Source organism: Amia ocellicauda, chromosome 1 (genome assembly GCF_036373705.1).
Source record: "Amia ocellicauda isolate fAmiCal2 chromosome 1, fAmiCal2.hap1, whole genome shotgun sequence".
Taxonomy (NCBI): domain Eukaryota; kingdom Metazoa; phylum Chordata; class Actinopteri; order Amiiformes; family Amiidae; genus Amia; species Amia ocellicauda.
Genome location: NC_089850.1, coordinates 46,293,400 through 46,316,588, shown reverse-complemented (window position 1 = coordinate 46,316,588; position 23,189 = coordinate 46,293,400). Strand labels below are relative to the sequence as shown.

Genomic DNA, 23,189 nt, shown 5'->3' with positions numbered 1-23,189 from the left:
CATAACCAGTCAATTGGATTTGGGTGTGCATGGTAAAACAGCCACAGCCACACGGAGCGCTGACCCCTCTAAGTCTTCACTCTGGTTTGAAGCACTCGTATGGATGCAGACTGAACCTGGGGTCCAGAGGAGCCCATCCAGGGAGCTCCTAGTGAATGATGTGCTGTAGAGGGAGTTTTATGTTGTCAAGAGCATATATAAAGAGGTTGCCGTGGTAACCGCAGAGGATCTGCAGAAGTTACCTTATACCCCCGAGTCTCCCATTCTCGGGACCCCAGCGCTGGCTGTGAGTGGATTTATGAGAAAGGTTATAAAATAATGACCGGTCACTCAAAGCACCTCCCTGACTTCCCCCGGCTTGGGTTTAAAAAACAGACAAACCTTTCATGTGTCCCCTTTTCTGTTTTTCTTCTATGAATATGCATTTCAGACAAGCGTGAGTATAGAGATCAAGTACCAGGCTATGGACGGGACCGTAGGGGCCTGGAATGACGGCGAGTTCCTGGACGGTCCCAATGAGAATGACGGCGCGTTTCGGTTCGAGACAGACAGCCTGCTCTCAGGACACAGTCAGGGATCCGGCGTGTCTCCAGGACGGTCCCACCACAGCATCCCGTCCTTCAGAAAGTGAGTGCCTCCCAACAAGTGTGTGTTTCACCTCACATTCTGACACAGTAGTGGAAGGTTCGCCCTGGACAAGGGCGTCTGCTAAGAAATAAATAATAATAATAATAATAATAATAATAATAAGGTTCTGCCTGTTATGGAGTTCATAGTGTGCATGAGTTCATTACAAGTGACGTAGCCCCTGTGTAAAATCAGTACAGTGATAAGCCCTCCCACCGATAGGTGAGGTTAACGTGGCAAATCAGGTGCATTGCGATCAGATCAGGAGATGTGTGGAGGAAGCAGCAGCACACAGGCCTTCAGCAGAATCACTGCACCACTCCACCACCACTCGGGTCAAGCTGATGGTGTGGCAGCAGTTAAACTGATGGTCATTGTCACAGGATGTCAAAGTTATATTGACTCCCTGTTGGAGAGAGGGCCATTCTGTGTACAGAGTCATGTAACTGTGGGGTATGTTTGTTTGTTTGCTTTCCCAACGTGCTGTTGACATTTGTAGAAAACATTTTGGGAATATTTTTGTTTATAATGTAAAGTGGAAATCGTAGACCATTTCTGAAAGTGTTAAATAAACAGTTGGCATTAAATGTAGCTCTCCTCTGGATTTTCCGTTTTACAGTGAGGTGGCATTCAAGGTAACTCACGGGAACAGCTTTCACCTGTCATGTCATGCAACTTTATAATGTCTGTGACACAAGCATTGAGCGGGGATTCAACACCTCTTCCTGTTAGGGAGTTTCCCTATAAGCAAACAGAATCACAACGTCATGTTCTTGAGCATTGTATACCTTGCCTTTCTGTCCAGTTGTGTCTTGTTGGATTATGGTTTGTATCTGATTCTACTGCAGTATGCTACAATTCCCTTAACCTTGTTTTGATTTTAAGCCCCTGTAATGCGAAAGTATCCTTGAGGTTGTGTGAACAGCATTATAATCTATAGAAGTACTTACTGTCTTTGCTGTCAGAAGAGTAACAGTGGAATTTAATAGTGTTTGCTCCTAAGACTTAATTTTATTTTTTTCTTACCAATCCATACGTGCATCCACATTTCGTTGAACTTGCATTTCTCTGCAAGCTTGGGTGATATTCATATTATCGAAAGCCCTGGGTATCAGTGCCTGCTGTGAAAATTACAGAAAGCCCTGAGGGAAACTCTGACGGTGAATTCAGTGAATTGGCCATTACCACTGAGCGTCCACTTCCACACAGCAGTGATAAACACACTAGTGCCTTGCAAAGTCTATTTATGTATGTATGTATGTATTTATTTATTTATTTATCACTAACCTGTACTATTCCCAGTTGACAACTCTACCTGTATTAATTAGGTTATTTTGACATTTGAGCCGCCTCCAATTCAAGGTAAACAGAAGAGCTAGTATGTACATTAATAGCCAATTTAAGAGCCAACTACATTAAGAGCCAACTACAATCTGCTGTTGTAGTGCGCAAAGCTTTTCACTTTCACGCAGCATCTATAATACGGTGGCATCACACTGATGGTAACCTCCAATTCTGTGAGGTGTGTGATGTTTGCAATGAAAAGCAAAATCAGTGGTCTCTTGCTTCCCTGCATAAACATTTATTCTTCTCACCGTATAATAGCCTCTATGAAGGTTGCTGTGTATCGGTATCTGTTAAGGACCACACTTGTCTGTATGTCTGTGTGAGTGTGTGTGTGTGCGCATGTGTGTGTGTGTGTGTGCGTGTGCGTGCGTGTGTGTGTGTGTATGTGTGTGTGTGCATGTGTGCGTGTGTGTGCATGTGTGTGCGTGTGCGTGCGTGTGCGTGTGTGTGTGTGTACGTGTGTGTGTATGTGTGTGTGTGCATGTGTGCGTGTGTGTGCATGTGTGTGTGTGTGTGCGTGCTTCCACAGCACTAACATTCTCTGTTTGAATTCCCCGAGGAATGAGGAAGGGGTGGAGGAGTCTTATAACAGCGAGGAGGAAGGTGACAATAACAGTCTGAACTCAAGGTAGACATCCTGGCCTGTGAGTGTGGCTTGTGATATCTCCTTGTGTGAGGTTCTGTGTGGGTGTGATTTCTAAATTGCTTGCAAGAAACCCCTAAATAATAATAATAAATTAATTAAAAGTGTGTGTGTGTGTGTGTGTATAAATATACACACACTTTTATTTTAATTCATTTATTATTTTTATTTAGGGTTTTTTTCAGATTATTTTCCTTCCTATATGTTTTTTTTTTTTTTTTTATAAAATCTTGCATATTCATTCAGTGGTTTTTAAACTAAATTTTGGTGAAACCTGGGCATCCTGCGAGATGACTCAGAAAAGCCTAGAAAGATGTCAGCTAGTGGATAGCATCAATTTTTTAAGCCCTGGGGCTGCCTATTGACAGTATTTTCCTCTGGAAGAAAAGTTTAATAACTGCTGTGTATCAGGATACGGAGGCGTGACAGGTTTTTGCTTTGCTCGTGACTGAGTGGGGAGTAAAAATAGAGAAATCTAATATAAATGTAAAGTTTTTTTTGCAGTATGTGAGTGTTCATGAATATTCTTATGGATACATTAAACTGTGGAATTACTCCAAAATATGACATGACATCTATTTGTCTAATTTGTCTAGCTGTATATCTATCTGTCTATCTGTCTATATATGTATGTTTGTAAGACAAATGTGATTTGTTACTTTTTTGATACGTAATTGAAGACTTTCGTCTGGAAAAAAAGCATTGTAATCTATCCATGTAAGTGTCAGTTATAGATACAAGAAAACCACTGCTGGCCTCATTACTATTCTGAGCTGCGAAAGGACAGCTGCATGCATCTCCATTGTGGACTGGCATTTCCTATAAAACATGGCAATAGTGAGGGATTCTCTGGGTTGTGCTTAAGAGCTTTCAGATAATGCGTTTGAAATGTGTTCCCAAAAGCCTATTAACCCTGGAGGTTGTCAGTATTCAAATAAATCAAGTTCTATTGTTATTGCAAATTAAACTGCAGAGACAACAGCCATGCCAGAGCCGGCAATAACACTCCAGAAAGTGATTCTGCTAAAATCATGCAGGGTTCTGTATCGTGATGAAAGGCTTAATCTTCATAGATAACTTCAGAAACTCTTAACTGAGTGAGGCATTGAGCAGTCTGTTGCCCTAATGATTGTGAAACAAATCTTAATATATTATGTTCATTTTCATTCGAATTACTGTGCCCTTGCCATAATGCAAACACGCAGCTATTCTTAATGAAAACTTAATGATTTAATATGTGTAGGCTTTTTAAAGAGCATTTGTTTTGTCCCTTGTCATGTTATGTCAGGGATGTTAGTTTAACCCACTGCTTTCTAAGTAACACATTTTCGATTTTCTAAAGCTGTAGACCTGTGAGTCTTTCTTGCAGTACAATCAATTTGCTGGTGTAACCAGGCTTCATGAAGCAACAGGTTTCTGTCACTCAGCTGTTGCACACAGATCTGTTCAAAAATATGTGCAAACTAAGCTAAACAGTAATGAAAAATGAAATGCATTGGCCTACACATATAAAAAGCACATTATAGGTTTTGTCCTTCGAGTCAACTTTGTCATCCCATAATCATGCAAAGAAAACAATGAAGAAAGCAAATAGCCAATCAAAACTGATGTGGAGTATCCTTAGGGGAGTCTTAAATGGACTTCTACTCCTTTTATGGATGGGTTACTTGTGATTTGCAGTAATTCACCAGTTACCAATCAATTTTAGATGTGACAATTGTTACTGTGGAGTCAGTTTTCTCTCTCTCTCATTATTTCCTTATGAGCAGTGCCGAAGCTCATGGACAGATTCGTGAAGGTACAGGCACATGAAGACAGACAGTTTAAAATTGTTTTTAGTGCAAGATACTAAACTCAAAAACAGGACAACACCTCTTTGCTCTTTTAAGAAAATAATCTCTTGCCCGTTCGAAGGGAAGCTTTGATTGAAATATAAAACAAAATGTTAGTGTGTGTTGCCCCTGAGTTGCAACCACCACCACCACCCCCTCCCTCTTAGCACCACAGATAAAACCCTGTCAGCACCCCTCCACACTTAGCACTGCGGACAAAACCCCATCAGGTGGGGTGGGTTTAACTGATGGCTAGATAGAGGCCAGGATTATACACTGTGACACTGATTAATGTGCCCCATTTTCACCACACAGCCTGCGAGCCAAGTGGCGTGATTGAGTGGCCTATCTGTCGACTTAATGCCAGAGCAGAGGAGGAACACAGAGAAATCTGAGCACTGCACTTTTCAGCTGACAGCTTAAATGATACATCAGAATACACAGAGAATTCACAAGGGGGCAATTATTTTGGGTGAATGCAAAATTCTTATTCCTTCAGAAATCCTTCCTGATTCTAAGTCAATTAAGATGAGATTTTAGTTTTTTTAATTAAATATACACTCACTCATTCACACAACAAGAACCTAGTGTGCTTCCTACCAAACGAAATCCTGCACCATATACGAAGAAATCCTGCAGGGTTTTGTGGCCGAAAACTACAAGGAGAACATTACAAGTATCAAATTATGATGGAATAAAGGCAATAATTAGTTTGCCTTGGCGGATGATTCAAGGCAGGACTTACCTTTGTTCATATAATGTAAGTGAAGCAAAGATACCATAGTTAGACTGCGGATGTGACACTTGAAAGAAAAATGTGAATCTATGATAAACTCAGGTTTAGTTCATATGGTTTCAAATTCAAAGGTTGTACAGCCATTGTAGATGTGCTTTGATCCACATTTGCTGTCTGGAGTCTTTGTTAGTGGCAATATGATATATTTTTTTCTCATCATAGCTTGTCATTGAGAAACAAGAAAAATACATTTTGTTTAGTTTTGTAACAGAGAAGCTGTTGTTGTCAAGGCAATCACAGGCGTTTAACCTGGGCAGCGGATCAGAGCCTGTGATCTGGCAAATTTTTTTACCAACCAGCTGTAATAAGACTTAAGCTCTGCAAATGTAGGACTGACTTGGCCCACATGCAGTCGTGGTGTTTGTGTGAGGGATTTTCATTTCAGAAAGGTACCAAAATTGAAGACGTGGAATAAGGGATTCCAGCGGATCTCTTGTCAATTATTAATTAAATCATTAATAAAAATGTGTTGGAAAGACAATAGTAAATATTAATGTAGAAATGTATGAAGCAGGAAGATTTTTGTATTATGTATTAGTAACTAAAGGATACAATCCCCCCATTTGTAGTGCAGCAGGTTTTTCATCCATGGAAATAATGGCTTCCTGCTGAAAGAATTCCCTTTCAATTACAGCTGGCTGTGTTGATGGAATTCCTTGTTACTCTCTTTGGGTGATGTTACCTCTGTCAGCTTTAACATCTGTCATTTTATATGAACACAGTTTTGATAAGCACTTGTGATGCATCTGAAATAAATGCATTAAGTGTGTGGGATGTAACAAGTAGATAGAATTTATCTAGTAGAATCCAGAAAGTGCTGTGTGTGCCTGGCAATTGTATTAATACATACCAAGGTGATTGGGATATTGGATATATGCAAAATATAAAATTGTGTATCATTCTGGAACAGAATTCCTGGTTAATTACTGTAAAAGGCATCTTTCATTTTGTTTCCTTCAGACACTCCAGCATGTCTTTGATGCATGTGTTTTTCGAGTGCCTCACCCTGGAGTGCAGTGACTGTACTGTTTTGTGGATTTATTTTATCCATGCAAGTATTTTATTTCTGTTGATAGCTACAGCCTTGAGGAAGGGCAGGACGAGGAGGATAAGGGTGCTCCAGGGTAAATATAGTGTGAACTCTGTTGTCCTTTCACTTGTCTTTATCTCTGGTCTTTGCTTTTACAGAATGATTTCCCATTTTCCTAAAATGTATTTAACAGTGGAGGTAGAAAAATGTGTTGTGACCTTAAGGATCAATGTGATTGACTGTACTGTCTTAAAATACCCACTGGGAAGACCTTTCAGAGTGCTAATTTAAGCTACCAAACACAAATGTTTTTTGTTGATGTTGTTTTGTACATTTCGGTGCTTGTTTTTAAAAGCGATGGTGAAACTAACATGGCATGTATGAGTATATGGCCCATAGTGTTACTCTATTTTAATTGAGTTTAATTAATTATTATTTTTATATATTTTCTCACTAGATTTGGTGATTGATGTGTGTGTGTGTGTGTGTGAGTCCACCTGACTCTGGTGATTCCGTTAATGGAGGCAATAACACCAGCCAAGAGGCCTATCCCTATTCCACCTAATGTCAGTGATAGAGCAGCTCTGAATGGAGCTGGAATGCTTGATGAAGCAACAGACCCAGGAGTCCCCAGCCAACACATGGCATTCTGGGTGATTTTAAAAATACAGCAAGAAGTTGTTTTTCTTTCATTTGTTGTACTGTGACAAGAAACTGGAGGATGCATTAAACTGGCTCCAGGGCAACCATGCTGTGAGCAGGTGTGCAGGTTCATTTGGTGGAAAATAAGCACACTGTGTCCACATCCCAAGCCCTCTTTCAGCTTAATGAGGAAGATTACAGACCACACCATGGAAGGCTGCACCCCCAGAATTGCTCTTTTGAGAGGGGGAGTAGAGGTGGGGGGTACAATAGAGAAAAACCTACATTAAGAATTAAAGAAAGTGAGGAACTCATCTATAGAATTGTGCAGCTTGTTGTTGGCTGGCTTCATCTGTCTACCACAGCCCAGCTGGTAATTTATTTATTAGCTCTCCCTGCCCCCGTATCTCTCTATCTCCCTCTTCTCTTTGCTTTATGCTTCATTGAATAGACGTTCATAATTCTGCATCACAGTGCTCACCTTTCACAGCTGGGCACTAGGAGCTTTACACCCATTCCATCCCAGTGAGATGTAACTCAGCAGGACTCCACAAACATGAAGCAACTCCACAATCCATAACAGGAGAAGGGGGCAGGCTGACTTAACAACCAGCTTAAACACAGAACAACAATACATTTATTCATGCAGAACATTGACACATGTTATTATGGGTTTTCAGGAGACTAATCGAATATTTAATCATTGGAACTTCAAGAACACATAATGCTGTAGGCAGATATAGAGACAATAGCATCAACATTATTAAGTCTGTGACCTTAAAATTAGCTTAATACATTCAGCTAATCATTTATAAAAAAATAGCTTATTACATTAAAAGCTTCCATTGCAGAATACATAGAGATTGCATTCAGATGTCACAATAACATAAGTTTTCAAACACATACCATATAGACTAATACAGTTATAGGGATTTAAATTACTAAATGTTTTTAATAAGTCTTCACACAGTTGAAATGCCCAGCAAAACTACACTGTAATGATATATATTTTTTTTGCAATGAGAGCAAATATATATATATATATATAAACACACTAGATTGAAAATGATTGGCACCCAAAAGCACCACTTTAGGTCATTCATTTCCACTGCAGTAATAAACAAAAAAATACAATACAGAAGGACAGGATTACACTTATTATCACCCCCATTGTCAAATAGGCAAAGATAGCACTCTTATCACAGGCTGACAATACAGGATAAGTGTTTCCCAGGTGTTGCCATTTGATAGTGTATTCCAGTGAAACTTTAGCTCCATTCACCGTAGCCCCCAGCAGAATGCATTCTGATCCGTTGAATTATTGATCCCGTCTTTCTTTACTTCAAATTGACCTTTTCTTCTTAACTGCTCTTAAATTATCACCGTTATTCCGAAATGTCACGTCACCCTCTCGAAAGACGTTGACATTGATTACGGATGTCTCACAACTGTACATGTTGACTTTTCCTAATGGATTGTAATAGTGCCATTTTCCTTTGTGTTATTTTGTTTGTTTATTGGTTAGTTTATTTTACAAGTGTTTAATCACAGCCTAGATTATGGAATGTGATAATTTAGGGTCAGCATAACCTCATTGTGTATTTGGTATAAGAGGTGAAACAATATAATGATCTGGGTTTTCCCTTAGGGTTAGTAAGGAATGGGATTTTCAGCTCATTGTACAGATTTGAATAAGTCTCTTGCTGTAACTTTGTCTTCATGCAGCATCTGCTCCACTGTGGATTCCTTTTCAACTTCTCTGTTCATTTTAGCTTGAATCTAAATTAAAGCCACAATCCCACTGAAAGAAACTGAAATTACATTTTGGAGAAGCTATTGCTGAAGGCAGTTGCGGTATCTTTAGTGCTCAGTTTCTTACTTTTTTATTTTATGAAAACTGGGATCATCCAGTGAATCTAGGCAGCAAAACACAATCAGTGAAAGATATTCAACTTTGCCATTTTACAAAATGTATGTTCTCCCTAATAGACACACCAAAGATAGTGCTTCCCTAATTCAATCATTGACAAGTGAGTTAAAGAGTTCCTTAAGTTAGGATTTTCATAATTTTCTTGTATATATTTTTCCTTTCTTTTCCCTCTTTTGAATTGTTTTGTTGTTGTACAGATTAATTTGTTGTATTGTGATTTGTCACAACATGTCCAGCTTAAGCTGCAGATAACTATTTGCAATTTATTTTTTATCATTAAACCCATCCATAAACAATGTTAAGACTAACTGTTTTCTTCTTTATTAACAACCTTAATCAATAAATAATATTGACACTTCTGTCCACATTGACCACCATTTCAAGAAAGATACATACTTTCTGTTTGTTTTAATTCACTCCCAGGACACTTTCTGAACTCAAGAACAAATTGAATGATGGATACCAGACAGTGGCGAGGTACTCAACAAAATGTGTTTGTGTGCGAGAGGGTGTGGTTTGTTTGGTAACTTTATATTATTGCTAAGAATGACTTTTGAACCTTCAGTTAATTCTTGGGGAGAGTTCTGTGGGATTTATTCCATACTGTTGCATAAATGAAAGTGTAGATCAGTCGTAATCAGGCCTAATTCACAAACATATATCATATGTTTTCATTGGTCTCTAAGTGTTTAAAAAAATGCTAACATTGGATTAAGAAAGTAAATTATTACAACTGTATAATTTTGTAATTTTTCTGATATTCCTGTCTGCAGTGAAGAGGTGGACCCAAGGTATGTTGATGCATTAGATACTCATGTATAGTGCAATTGTTGTATACATTGCTAAGAAGCAGGGGCATCACTAGACCCTATTTAGTGGGCTTCAGCCCCCCTGTATTTTCTCTCAGCCCCCCTAAAATAATATGATTATGAAGTAACAGTGCGGTCAAACAGTCCGACAAAACACCGTCAGCCGCCCGTTGTATTTTCTCTCCCCCCAAAAATAATACAACAAAGGAATCCAAGAATGAAGAAGTAACTCCGCAAAACACTGTCAGCACCCCCCTCTGACACAGGAAAAAACACCGTCAGCACCATACACCCCCCCTCCCCACGCTCTTACACCAGAAAAAAACACCTCAGCACCTCCCCCCCCAAAACGTGAAGTCTAGAAACGCCCCTGCTAAGAAGCATAGATTTTGAAAATGTTGACTTTCAGTTCACAAATATTGATTGGGCACCAGATTTGCATTTGCTAAATCAATTGATTTATCAAAGGGATGAATGATCTGGAAGGAAACTGGATTTATCTGGGTAGCTGTCCCACAAAAATTGCACGTTGATGAAAACAATATAATTTTTAAATCATGAAATTACAGATTACTGAATAAATGTGCTTCCCTGCCATGTTTCTTCCTTCTTAGGAAATTGTGTCTCTTGTGAATCAATTTGGTTTAACTTTGAGGTGCTGTTTCTTTGTTTTGATTAATGTGGTTTCCATTTTGGAGTATCAGAATTTTAGAATTTTACTGAACTCCAAGCAATGGCTGAGTGGGTTTTTCATTTATTTGTCGAGTTTGACTTGCAGCATAATTCGGTCCTCTCTTTGTTTAGGATATTCCAGCTGTATTGATTTGTGTGGGCTTGATGTGAGTGCTCTTGCTGTGTTAACACGCCTGCTCTGTTAATAATTGAGTCTACCGTCTAATCCAATAGATTTTTGTAATTTCAGACCAAAGGATAAGGACAAAAGGCATAGCATTATATCATTCAGGTACTTTATCTTCATAACCATTTAAATTGCTTTCATAGTTGGAATCAATGTAAGCTGTGTTCATTGTTTTACTTGTGTTATTTGTTTGACTTTGACCAGGGTGTTATGGCATTATTAAGATGTCCCTGTTTCTTCTGAAATGCACAGTTATGGACAGATGTTTTTTTTCTGCACAGGATTTGCTTTTGGCCTGAAATGCAGAAACTGAAATGCTAACTTGACCCTTTGTGTGTCTGTATCGCAAAGAGAGCTGGTGGGTGTAGAGTTTTATGGTTTAACAGTAGTGAGGGTTGATGCATGTCAGCCTGCTTTAATTCATTTTGAATCAAGTCAATCAACAGCATTCATTTCATTTTCTCCAGGTCATTGGGATTTCTTGGGCAACCTTTAAATGTATTAACCTCAAAAGTTCAGTAGCATTTATGCTCACATGGGTTTACTCGGGCATTTTCAGATGTAGGGTATATATCTATATATTGTGCTTATATTGGGGTGAACTCTGGCTGGCCTCAGCACAACACACAATAAAAACACAAATAAATAACCAAAACATGAATGCTGCATAACATGTCAGGGTGTTTGCCGTGACTCTAATCATGCTGCTTACCTCTGTTTCTGCTGCTCAGCAAAGGGAAGGACAAACACGGGAAGGAAGGCAAAGACAGCAAGGGAAATAAGGACAGCAAAGACAAGTATGTATCGACTACGAATGACTCGTGTCGAGTGAGCCAAGGGGGACACACACTGTCCCGTGGTCCCCCTTGTGGTAGAAGCACTATGGTTTCTTTCTTGGAGACGAATCTCCAACGTGTTTGTCTTTGATATATATTTTCTGGTCTCAGTCAAGGATCTGTGTGCTGAGTGTCTTTACGTCACGCATGCTGAAGCTTTTTCTACCAGGGGAAAGCGTAACACTGGCTGTACAAATTATGCCTTTGGTTCACAACCAATCCTTTTGGATTCCACCCCTTTCAGAGGGAACATAAATAACAATTGTTTGTGTTCATCTTCCTGTACTGGTGGATTGTGGAGGCTTTCATGTCATTCAGTGGTGTGTCCATTACTGTGCTCAGAGCTCCATAGTAATATATTCCTTCTGTGTTGTTGATATTCTACCTAAGGTACCATATGTACAAGGCAGGTCCAGAATAAAATGTATAAACTTTAGTGTGCATAAATGACCAACTGCTTTAAAAAGCAGTATTTATTCTGCAAATGTGATTTTTTTTTTAAAAGGAAAAAGGGAAAACTTTTTTTTATACGGTGCTACAAACTAATAATTACAACAAATCTGTTCATTCAGTACCTGTAGGCATTTTCTTGATTTAAGCTGGTGTTTCAATTGACCTGTTATTTCTTATGAACCTAAATTAAATAACTTTATGTATACATGGTGAGGGGAGGGCGGGTTAGTCGACTTGGCACATTCTACCCTTTGGACCATTTCAAACAGGAGCAATATCACTAGGATCTGTTCATGGTTGCCATTGGCTCAGGTTCTCTTTACTCAATGCATTATTCATAAGAGTGTATCAGATCTCTTCAGACCAATTGCAGTCTCAGACCAAACCAACTCTTTTTTTGCAACTTTACTTTTGTGGACTTTGTGTTTCTATGATATTAACTGAAAATATGGGAATGTAGAAGGACTGTTTGGGGAAGATTTCAGTTTCTGTTCTTGTGGATAGTTTCCTTGTTGGTGGGACAGCCCTCAAGTGCCTCTTGGAGAAAGGGGAGCTGTTTTGCTTTTTATATGGTACGTAAATGGCACATCAATTGGTGCTTTGGTTTATAGCATGTATTGGTTTAAAGTTTCATAATTTTTCGTCAATTGTCTAGACAGATTGCTATCTTTTGCAACATATAACATGTTCTTATACTAAAATAAAGAAGAAGTAGACAAAAAGTATTTTTTAACATTGTATAATGTCAGCTGGAGCTGGTCTGTTTTATTACAGCCTTATAGCTGCATGTCCATAGATATGTGCATTTGATACATATATTTATGCATGTGAGTCTGCAATTAAGATATGACACTGATGTTATTTTATTTAATGTTCTGTGGCAGTGTGCTAATTAACTCCAGGATGTGGAACGATAAATGTTGGTGATTGTTATAAGAACATAGGAAAGTTTACAAATGAGAGGAGGCTATGAGATACTCTGGTGTGTGGGATTAGTATGTCCAGATATAATACTACAAAAATAGTTTTCTATTTAAGAAACAGTTGAGTTTCTTATTTTCAGATTCTTGAGAAACTCAGTTTTCAGTACTGCGCCAGACAACTGTTTGCTACAAATTGGATTGTTTTATGTGCATCTTGACTTTAGCAAAATAGAGCAAAGGAAAATAAATTGTAGTTATTATTATTTTACATTTCTAATTGTTAAATGTATTCTCTTAAGTACCAGGAGACATCCAGATGGTATAGGACTATTCACCTTTTAACAAATTGATCTACTGTTATTCAGTATTAGCTTAGTATGAAGTTCATCACCAGACATAAAGACATTGTGTTCTTTATTTGTGTTTTACTCAGTGAGACCATGATGCTTTCAAATTGCATGTTTGACTGTCCTAAACTTAAAATACATTGAAACCAGAAAGCATTTTAAATGTTGTATGGAATGCCATAGGTTTTGAAATGCATCTCTATTAAATGAATGTATTAAACATCAAATAGACTAATGAGTCTATTTAAATATTAAGGTCCCTTATTTGTAGGCCATGCAGTGACATCATCTGTCTGTACAGGTACACTGGTAACTGATACACTGTATACCTTTCTATTGTGTCACACGACACTATGGGGCCTATAAAATTTCCACTGTTATTGTCTTCTACATTTTGACAGATTTCTTATAGGAATATCTGCATACTTCTTCTACAAGTCCCAAGTCATTCAATAACCTGCTATGTTGGAGGTTAGCAATAAAAAACACAGTTGCATTTTATCTGCACAGAAATGTTACTTCAGGAAGAGGATTGAATATGATACGATGATATTAACTAGGTGTATCTATAAAACTAGATGATTTAATCCCAGTACACATAAAAGCATTGTTGATTTCTAGTGGTATATCTTCTTACAGTGAACGCAAGGGAGGGTGCATCCTGGGTTTGGGACTAGTAAGATGTATGGCACACATTTATGCAGTGTATTGTAGCTGACAGGAACACCCAGCTACAAGAGGTAACAAACCTATCACAGTCTTGATTCAGATCAGAAATGTGTGGATGAAAATCCTAATCAGACTTCTGTGTCTCATCTCCCACAGAGCAGGAAAAGGAGTGTTTTCAGTCATGAAGCTCAGCAAGACGCGCACCTCGAAGGACGACCACAAGAAAGGAGGTAACAGTATGCTTTGTAAACCTACCTGTGTTTACACTGGGAACTGGGTTTAGAAGCTGTGTTCATAGCACTGTTGGGACATGTTCATACTGTGAATGCACTGTCTGTTTTATTAACAACAGTTTAGACTTTGTTCCCATGTTCAACAAAAGCCATGATGAACCCATATTGTTTGGAGTTCACTGCAGAGGGCCTTCTCAGCTCTTCATTGAGGAGAATCAGATATAGATCACAGTGTGATGCAGCACCAAAGAGTCCTCAAAGATGGTGACCTGCACTGTATCACCAAATTGCTTAGCTTGGCCTTTCTTCTCTGACTTCCAGATGAGCCAGCGATTCTTGAGGCGGAGGACCTGGACAGGAAGGCCATGCGTCTGGGAGGGGGTTTGGACCCAGACACGATTTCCCTGGCCTCTGTCACCGCTGTCACCACAAACGTCTCCAATAAGAGGTGACTGCCTTCCCAGGATGCTCTGCAGACAGCTGCACCCATCTTTCCTCTTGTCATATAGTCGTATAAAACATGTTGCAGCTGGCAACTTTCTACCACAATGCTATATATATATATATATATATATATATATACATACACACACACACGATATTTCATTAAAAATATTTTTCATTTTATTGCTTATGTCAATACCTGTAAGTTCTGTTTCCTTTAATAGCATTTATTTTCCCTGGGGAGTTATGCTTTTATTTGCATGTACTGTATTGTATTCTGCCACACCACACAGAAACAGAATGACAAACAGCCCATGTTGGTCAAGTGTCTGTAAGATTTGTTTGAAACCTTCATTACTTTCCAATTCCAGATCAAAGCCAGATATCAAAATGGAACCCAGTGCAGGAAGACCAATGGATTACCAAGTAGGTGGAATAAGGCTCGCCTGCCAGTAACAAAGGATCATTGTAGTATGAATCAAAAAGTATCTTTAAAATGCTCTTTACCTTCTTACACCTTTAACACCTTGGCGTGAAGCCTACTTAATAAAGTGCTCAAGAGCACCCTCCTAGTTCAGAGTAGTACTAATCATCCTAATTATTCCTCTTAAAAATAATATTGTGTTCTCCTCTGGTGACCCCTCACCAAGCCCTCATCTAGTTGAATAACACTGAAGCTTCCAGGGAGTTAGTGGTTAAGGCAGCAGGGTGAATTATTCATCAGCAAAACGAAACCCATGAAGCAATTTCAGGCTGATTACAAGGCCACATCCCTCAATAGACTCTGCCTTTCAATGCCCCTTCTGTTGCATCTGCCTTCCAAATTACTGCGAGGTTTATCCGCCTCCAGTGCTGCATGGGCTCTCAATTGCGTGCCTGGCACTGTGTTGTTTGCTGGTTCACTTTGCACCTGGAAACATGAGTAAATATTCCCTCACAAAATGGTGTTCCATATTAACAATGGCCTTTTAGCTGAAACACCTTGTTGCCTAACTAGACTGCCTGTCTTTTTTGGAAGATAAATGTCTCATATGTGCATGTTGTGCATTGTAGGAAGCTATTTCCAATTGTTGTTGTTTTATTTTATTGGTATTGTTAATTATGTATTATTTCAAAAGGAGTGGGTTGCAAACAGAGATTATATATATGATATTTTTAACATTGCAAATTAATAAATCCTTCAGCTCATGTGCTGGGTCCCACATGTGTATCAACCTGTTTGGGCTGTAACGCCCTTTCCCAGTTTGTCAAAAGCTGAGTGGATACACAGTAGAGCAGTTTCTGTATAAAACGTCAACACCTTTCATTTGGCTTACATTGGACAGCGAAGAGTACACATGGACTAATAGCAGCAGAGAGAAAAATAGTCTGTTTCAATGTGTCCCCAATTAATTTCTCCCTAGGTTAGTATTACTATTATTGAGGCTCGGCAGCTGGTGGGACTGAACATGGACCCAGTGGTTTGTGTGGAGATCGGAGAGGAGAAAAAGTACACATCTATGAAAGAGTCAACAAACTGCCCATACTACAATGAGGTAACCATTTATGATTGTCTTATCCTGCAGCATTTAATAAAAGCAATGGGTGGTGGGTAGCAAATAACAAACTAAACTTAAAGAAAAAATACATAAAAACATCCTCTGTGAGTGTCGCACATTGTTAAAAACAGTCGATCTGAATCCATTCAGATCCCTACTTCAGGCATGCACACAGTTAAGGTTTAAATCTGCAGGATCAGTACTGAAGGGCATTCTCAGAATTCAAGCTGTGGGTCATGTTCTGGAGCGTCCTGAGGTGGAAAATCACAGATCCCTTGTAATGACATAACACCAGCAACCCTGGGTGATTGTCTCACCTGAGACTTGGTGCCATTGCACTGCAGCACTGTAATGCGCTGCAGTGCAATGGCACAAGAGACAGCTCCTGGGCCCGCAGGCTTTAATAGATTTAATCTGAGAGAAATTTCCTGCCACAGAAAAAGAAAAAGAAGTGTCAGTTAGATAATTTCAAGGCACATTAATTCCACTGAAGTCAATTTATTAGCAATGTAATGCTTTAAATTCAACAGAAGCCTTTTGCTTCTGTGCTGTGTGCAATGACATTATGAAAATTAAGAAATGCTTCCCACATTTATATCCATGAAACTATTGTGAACAAGGTGGAAGGTAGCAAGGTCGAGACATTAACATTGTCTCCTTCTTCCACAGTACTTTGTTTTTGACTTCCACGTGTCTCCGGATGTCATGTTTGACAAAATCCTAAAGCTATCAGTAAGTAAACGCTTTGAACACATACAGTAACCCAGACTGCAATATTATGGGAATGATATCATTCTTCTTCAGCAGAACTTAAAATCGTCCTTGTCTTGCTTCTCTTGAGGTTATACATTCCAAAAACCTCTTGCGCAGTGGAACCCTCGTTGGGACATTCAAGCTGGATGTGGGCACCGTGTATTCACAGCCTGGTAGGATATATTCAAACCCTAGTGGCTTGAAGTTGAGCTTTTTTGAACGTATTATTATTGGAACACGGGGTCCTAACAGGCACATCCTGACCCAACTCTTTCCACAGAGCATCAGTTCTATCACAAGTGGGCCATCCTCTCTGATCCTGATGATATTACGGCAGGGGTGAAAGGTTATCTGAAATGTGACATTGCAGTGGTCGGGAAGGGGGACAACATTAAAACTCCACACAAAGCCAATGAGACTGATGAGGATGACATTGAAGGGTAAAAAGCAGAATTGTTTAATTTCTTTTTTTTTTCGTTATTTATAAAAAAAGGCTCCCAAAAGTAAAAAGTAACATTCAGGAATTGGAAAATATGTGTATATAACTCCTGGAGGTACTCTATAGCATTCAATATACTTAACAGAAACTGTTGTTTTCCTGCATTTGTTTCCCTGGTGTCCCAGTGGTATTTTCTCAAAATAGCTTTTTCTGCATTAGCAGTTTCTGGGCAAAGACACCAATGTATTTTCTTTTTCTTCTGAGGAAAGAAAATGTTGGCGAATTAAATAAACTGTCAAGTGGTATTTCACATACTAACTCATTAGGATCCTTCACAAGTAGATGGCTCGATTTGAGCAATCTTTTATGGCACAATTAAACTGAATTTGTTTTATCCAAAAAGTCTAATTTAATTTGTAGTATTGTTTCATTACACCAAACCTTAAAGATTTGGTGTAATATATCTTATATATCTTACAAAGTAAAGAATATCCGTGGGGAATGCTTAAAAAAATGTTGTTCTGAATCAATCATATATTTATAATGCACACCTCTCGGCCTATGTGGTGCTCCAGTCTGTCTCAATGAGGCTAACTTCCTCTCCATGCAGAAACCTGCTGCTACCGGAGGGAGTCCCCTCGGAGAGGCAGTGGGCCCGATTCTATGTGAAGATCTACAGGGCTGAGGGCCTTCCCAAGATGAACACCAGCATCATGGCCAATGTGAAGAAAGCTTTCATTGGAGAAAACAAAGACTTAGTGGACCCATATGTGCAAGTTCTCTTCGCAGGGCAAAGGGTAAGGCTTTCTGATGATGTCACAGGCCATCTCTCTCTCTGTGGTAAGGACTAGCAATGGAAAGCTGATTTATTCCCCCAACAGACTAATATTAGCACCTTATTTACACTACAAATATGTCATAATAGATGTAATCCATAGTATTAATTTACAAATAAATTATAATATATGCATAAGAAAGGCTTACATTTGGGCTGTCGCATTGATTTACTGTTGATTACTTGCTGTAAAAAACTAATTTGATGACTTCAAACACCACGAAAGTCAAGTTACTTGATGTATTGAAAATGTCAACAGACAGATTAATACCAAGTTTTGTTTTGTTCTGTTCTATTTTTGTTTGAAATGCCAGGAAGACCGGCAAAATTATATTATTAGGATTTACATTAAATATATTTCCATACAACATGTATTCTGACCTTTAGAGACATGATGACTTCAATAAAATATTTTATTGTTTGGTTGGTTTTATTTTTTCATAGAAATTCTTCAACTTTAATTAAAAATATTTTTTCCTCCAACAGGGAAAGACCTCGGTGCAGAAGAGCAGCTATGAGCCGATTTGGAACGAACAAATCATATTCACAGAAATGTTTCCGCCCCTTTGTAAGCGAATGAAAATACAAATAAGAGATTCAGACAAAGTTAACGATGTGGCTATTGGGACACATTTCATCGATCTGCGGAAGATTGCCAACGATGGAGACAAAGGTGAAGCTGACTGTGTTGAGCTTTATACTTTACATTTCCTCTAGTTTTAATGATGTAAAGTAGCCTATAAAGCCAGCAATGTACCACAAATTTCAGGATGAAAACATATTATGGGGCATTAGATAGATAAATTGCTAGAATTGCTGGTGTGCTTGCATTTGATATCTTATATTATATGACACACTTGCTTGAAAAAGTGGAATAATGTGTATGACAATATTAAATCAAACACCTCCAAATAAAAAAAGGAGAAAAAGGAGAATTCAATGGACAAAGGAGACCCGGGGGCTTGACTTCACTAGGCCTTTCTTTTCCTGTTGTGCGATGGCAGGTTTTCTTCCAACGCTGGGCCCTGCCTGGGTGAACATGTACGGCTCAACACGCAACTACACTCTGATGGACGAGCACCAGGACCTGAATGAGGGGCAGGGGGAAGGGGTGTCCTTCAGGGCTCGGCTGCTCATCAGCATCGCTGTGGAGATCCTGGACACCACCTCCACGGAGATCATGAGCTCCACAGATGTGCAGGTGGAAGGAGTCCAGAACATTTCCGAGGTGGGTGGCAGTCAGGGTCGCCTCCATATCCCTGAGTCATGTGTTTCTGCTCCGCATGTTAGAGTGGTCACGACACTCAGATGCTCTTTTATAATTAAGGCCCGAAGCATTCATGAATGTTGAGAGCAGGTTTTTATCTTTGACCAAAGCAAGATTTTCTTCATCATGATTTCTAAGGAAAAAAAATAACTTTACCCTTGCTTGATTTGTTAACATCAATTGTGAATTGAAAATACACACTTCCATGTTTTAAAGGAAAATTATCTGAATGTGGAAGGGAGATTCAAACACTACTTGAGCCAAATAATAATTTACAACAAGCACATAAGATACATAAATAAAAGTGTAACTGTACAAATGTATTTTTTTTTCTGCTTGAGATAGAGAGAGATAATTTCCTTATCACATTTTGTGCACTCCTCCATCCCATCACTTCAGGCTGACTGTGATCACTACATTTTCCACCCTCTCATTTTGTATTTGATTCTCTTAATTATCTTCTGTCAGTATCTGTCCTCTGACAGGAACAAACAGCGTAACAGTTCCTACGGTCTGTAAGTTCGCTGATGTCTTCACAAAGCTCGTCTGTCAGTGGGGATGTGTTAGGAGCAGTATCGTCGACAGCATGAAATTCTGGTGAAGGAAAATAGTCAACTGCCTTACAAATCCCGAACGTATACTCAGGGTTATTTGCAAACAAACAATACTTACTATACCTACAACACCACTGTCAATGCAACTCAGGGTGTGGGTTCACCTGCTGAGAGAGAGAGAGACAGAGAGAGAGCGTATAATTAATATAAAATAAATATAAACACAAGCAATGATGTTTTCCCCTAGTCCAAGGACCCAATTATAAAACAATTGCACCAAACACATACTTGCTTTTAGGTAGGGAAAGTGCAGTGGAAGTAGTGTACTGAATTAATCATTACAAATTTAAATGATAGATTTTCTGTGTTTAGTTCTGTCCCTGCATTATTAATATCGCCATAAACAGTGCTCCCTTGTGTTCAGCCAATAATGTATGTATACACACCTCCACAGAGCAAAATCTCTGTGTTTCCTGTCAGTGCTCTATTCCCAGATTTCTCCAGGCTTATTTCATCATTCCCAGCTCATAAAAGTCTGAGCTGCTCAACTTCACTCTAATGTTTGAGCATTCTTACACTAAAGAGAATGTAATTGCTTGTCTGACATGTCACAGGCTATATCATCATCTCTGTAGTGAGACCAAGGCCAAGACCAAATCAAAACATCTACCTGCGATTCGCAACTTACCAACATGTACCCTTGTGCTTTTCTTGATTGATAAGTAATAGAAAGTGGCAACTGACAATAAATTAAACCTCAAATTGGCTCAGAATCGTGGGTAGTTCAGTTTGATTTGGTCAGGGCCTAAATCAAACGTATATAAATATGTGTAAAATGTGTCTGTCTCTCTCAGAATGTCACTGGGAAGATAGAAGAGTTTTTCCTGTTTGGAGCCTTCCTTGAAGCAACTATGGTGGACAGAAAGATTGGAGATAAACCCATTAGCTTTGAAGTGACAATAGGTAAGCGGTAAGGGGTTACATATCATATTTACCATGTTTCCTCTTTCATCTTAGACTGGTCAGGTTTATTTCCAATGGAAGCTGCTTACAAGAAAGTTGGGGCATTCTCAAAAGCTCAAATATGTTTTGAGTCATACAGAAAGTGGTACTGAAGGAATAGAAAACTCTCCCAACAAGCTGTCATATATGCAGCTCATGGGTACAGTGTGTGTCGTATGAACGGCATCAAAATATAGAACCGGGCCCTGACTCGTTCCATAAGTGTTTCTCGCACCAATTTTTAGGTAATTACGGAAACCAGATTGACGGTGTGAACAAGCCGATCAGACGGAGGAAGAAGGAGGGGGGCGAGAGCGATGAGGAGGAGTCGGAGCTGATCCAGAACTCCAGCGAGGACGAGGCGGATGACGACGGGGACCTGGTGTCTGTCTCCTCTACTCCACCAATGAAGCCTGTCATTACGGACAGGTCAGCCCACAGCCCCTGCTCTGTACCGCATTTCCTCCACTTCCCTTGTCAGAAATGTATGCTGGTAATTGGCGTGGCTCAGGAACCTACTGAGCCTTACAGGTTTTACAAACGGTTTGATTTCCTTTTTCTGTCGCTCTCTGCTGCAGTCCAGTTAAAGAGTCTACTACTATTAAGCGGTTGAAACTACATCTGACCTGTCTTCTGATGATTATGATTATGGTGATTATGCTCTAAATCACATGTACTTTTCACTAAAAACTGTTTTGATTAATTTGTAATATTGGTTTGATTTCAGGAATTACTTCCATTTACCCTATTTTGAGAAGAAGCCTTGTATCTATATTAAGAGTTGGTGGCAGGACCAAAGAAGAAGACTCTACAACGCCAACATTATGGATAAAATTGCAGATAAGCTGGTTAGTCTTGTTCCTCAGGTTGAACATTTTCAAATGCATTATGTACTATGGAGAAATCCACGTAAATCATGTTAGTACATAAATACTAAAATGCACTTCAGTGATAAAGCATAAGAGAAATTGCCCCGTTTGGAGCATATACATTAGAAGCTGTGATGAGTAATTTAAAAGCAATTGTATGATGTTTTATTGTTCTATTGCTTTACTCAAAGCTATCAATTTTTCTAAATGCTGTGTTTTCCTTTTTGTCATCACAGGAGGAAGGCTTGAACGATGTGCACGAGATAATTAAAACTGAGAAAACCTACCCTGAGCGGCGACTGCGCGGCGTGTTGGAGGAACTAACCTGTGGCTGCAAGTTAGTAGAGTCTGTTGTTTTTACAGTAATTTAAGTCAAACGTAAAACAAGTTAGAGCTTTAAGTGTGGTGGCAAGGAGAAGATGTTATCTGCAGGACCCAAGCCCTAACAAATTAAAAGATTCTGTCCGTCTGTCAGGTAGATATCTGCTACATTTTACCTGGGTGTTGAATACGGTATAGCATATATCCTCACGATAAGGATTTGGGAGCCCTGTGGAATTGCTTTCTTAGTAACGACTCCAGCAGGGAAATAAAGATGGCAGTATCTGTGTCCTACACTGCTCTCTGAGGTCTAGTCGCTGGCACAATTTATTAATCTTGTTTTGTTTTTATTTCCGTCCTTCACCACACAAACCCATTAGATCTATAAAGTACCGCTGAGGAAAATCCCATCTTAAAATAGCAGTTTGGGCGATACCTCTGTGCATGCTGAAACTAATCAAACGGTTGCATAGCTATAGAAGAATTTGCATTCAAGTCACCACAGTTATGCATCCATGTGCTCTGAGAATCATTCTGTAAGTGCTGTTTGCAAAGGGGAACATTACATCCCCCAATCTGATTGAGAATTGACAATCTGTGTCTGGTGATGTAGGATGGTGGTATGTCGATTCTGTACATGTGATAGATTGTTGTACAGCCAGCACCCACAGTTAACGTACTACAGATAAACGCTTTGAGATAGTAATGAATCCAGCTTTAGAACACCAGCAGATGGAGATTAAGAAAGTTAGTTAGCTGCTCCAAATAATTATAAATTCTTGCCATGGGCACCTTGGCATGTCAAGCAATTTAAAGTCCCAGGCAGCTGGCAGGCAGTTCTCTGTTAATCGTTAGTTTTGGCCAAAAGATCGTGCTGCTTTGATGCATTTAGAAATTTCCTGCCTGAATAATTTAAAATCCATCTTCAAGGGGACTGCAGGCTGTGAAGGATCCACACTGTTTTACTTATAGAAGAACGTCATGGTGCTGAACGAATTAATGTTGTAAAAAGAAATAAAATATGTGCTTCCAAGTTTGTTTGTTTGTGTGTTGTATGTTGTTGTTGTTGGCAATGCAGAATGACCATGCAATGAAGAGCTGCCTGTGTCAGAGAGTTTATTTATTACCCAGTCCGTGTGGGCCGTAAGCTCTTTCCACAACATTATTGCAGTGAGGAGGAGTATGTATCAG

General features: G+C 39.2%; 1 protein-coding gene across 3 annotated transcripts in view; it reads left to right on the top strand.

The window, feature by feature from the left end:
- Positions 1-436: 436 nt before the first annotated feature.
- otofa (otoferlin a) overlaps positions 437-23,189 on the top strand; it is a 70,766-nt gene continuing 48,013 nt past the window's right edge. For all 3 annotated transcript variants that reach the window (XM_066707168.1, XM_066707183.1, XM_066707174.1), the window contains exons 1-15: positions 437-627; positions 13,900-13,973; positions 14,298-14,424; positions 14,792-14,846; positions 15,824-15,955; positions 16,628-16,690; positions 16,800-16,884; positions 16,992-17,151; positions 17,761-17,947; positions 18,472-18,658; positions 18,990-19,213; positions 20,661-20,769; positions 21,054-21,237; positions 21,536-21,656; positions 21,914-22,014. In XM_066707168.1, coding sequence (XP_066563265.1) covers positions 464-627; positions 13,900-13,973; positions 14,298-14,424; positions 14,792-14,846; positions 15,824-15,955; positions 16,628-16,690; positions 16,800-16,884; positions 16,992-17,151; positions 17,761-17,947; positions 18,472-18,658; positions 18,990-19,213; positions 20,661-20,769; positions 21,054-21,237; positions 21,536-21,656; positions 21,914-22,014 — 1,973 coding nt within the window. In that variant the 5' untranslated portion in view covers positions 437-463. The remainder of the gene's footprint in view (positions 628-13,899; positions 13,974-14,297; positions 14,425-14,791; positions 14,847-15,823; positions 15,956-16,627; positions 16,691-16,799; positions 16,885-16,991; positions 17,152-17,760; positions 17,948-18,471; positions 18,659-18,989; positions 19,214-20,660; positions 20,770-21,053; positions 21,238-21,535; positions 21,657-21,913; positions 22,015-23,189) is intronic.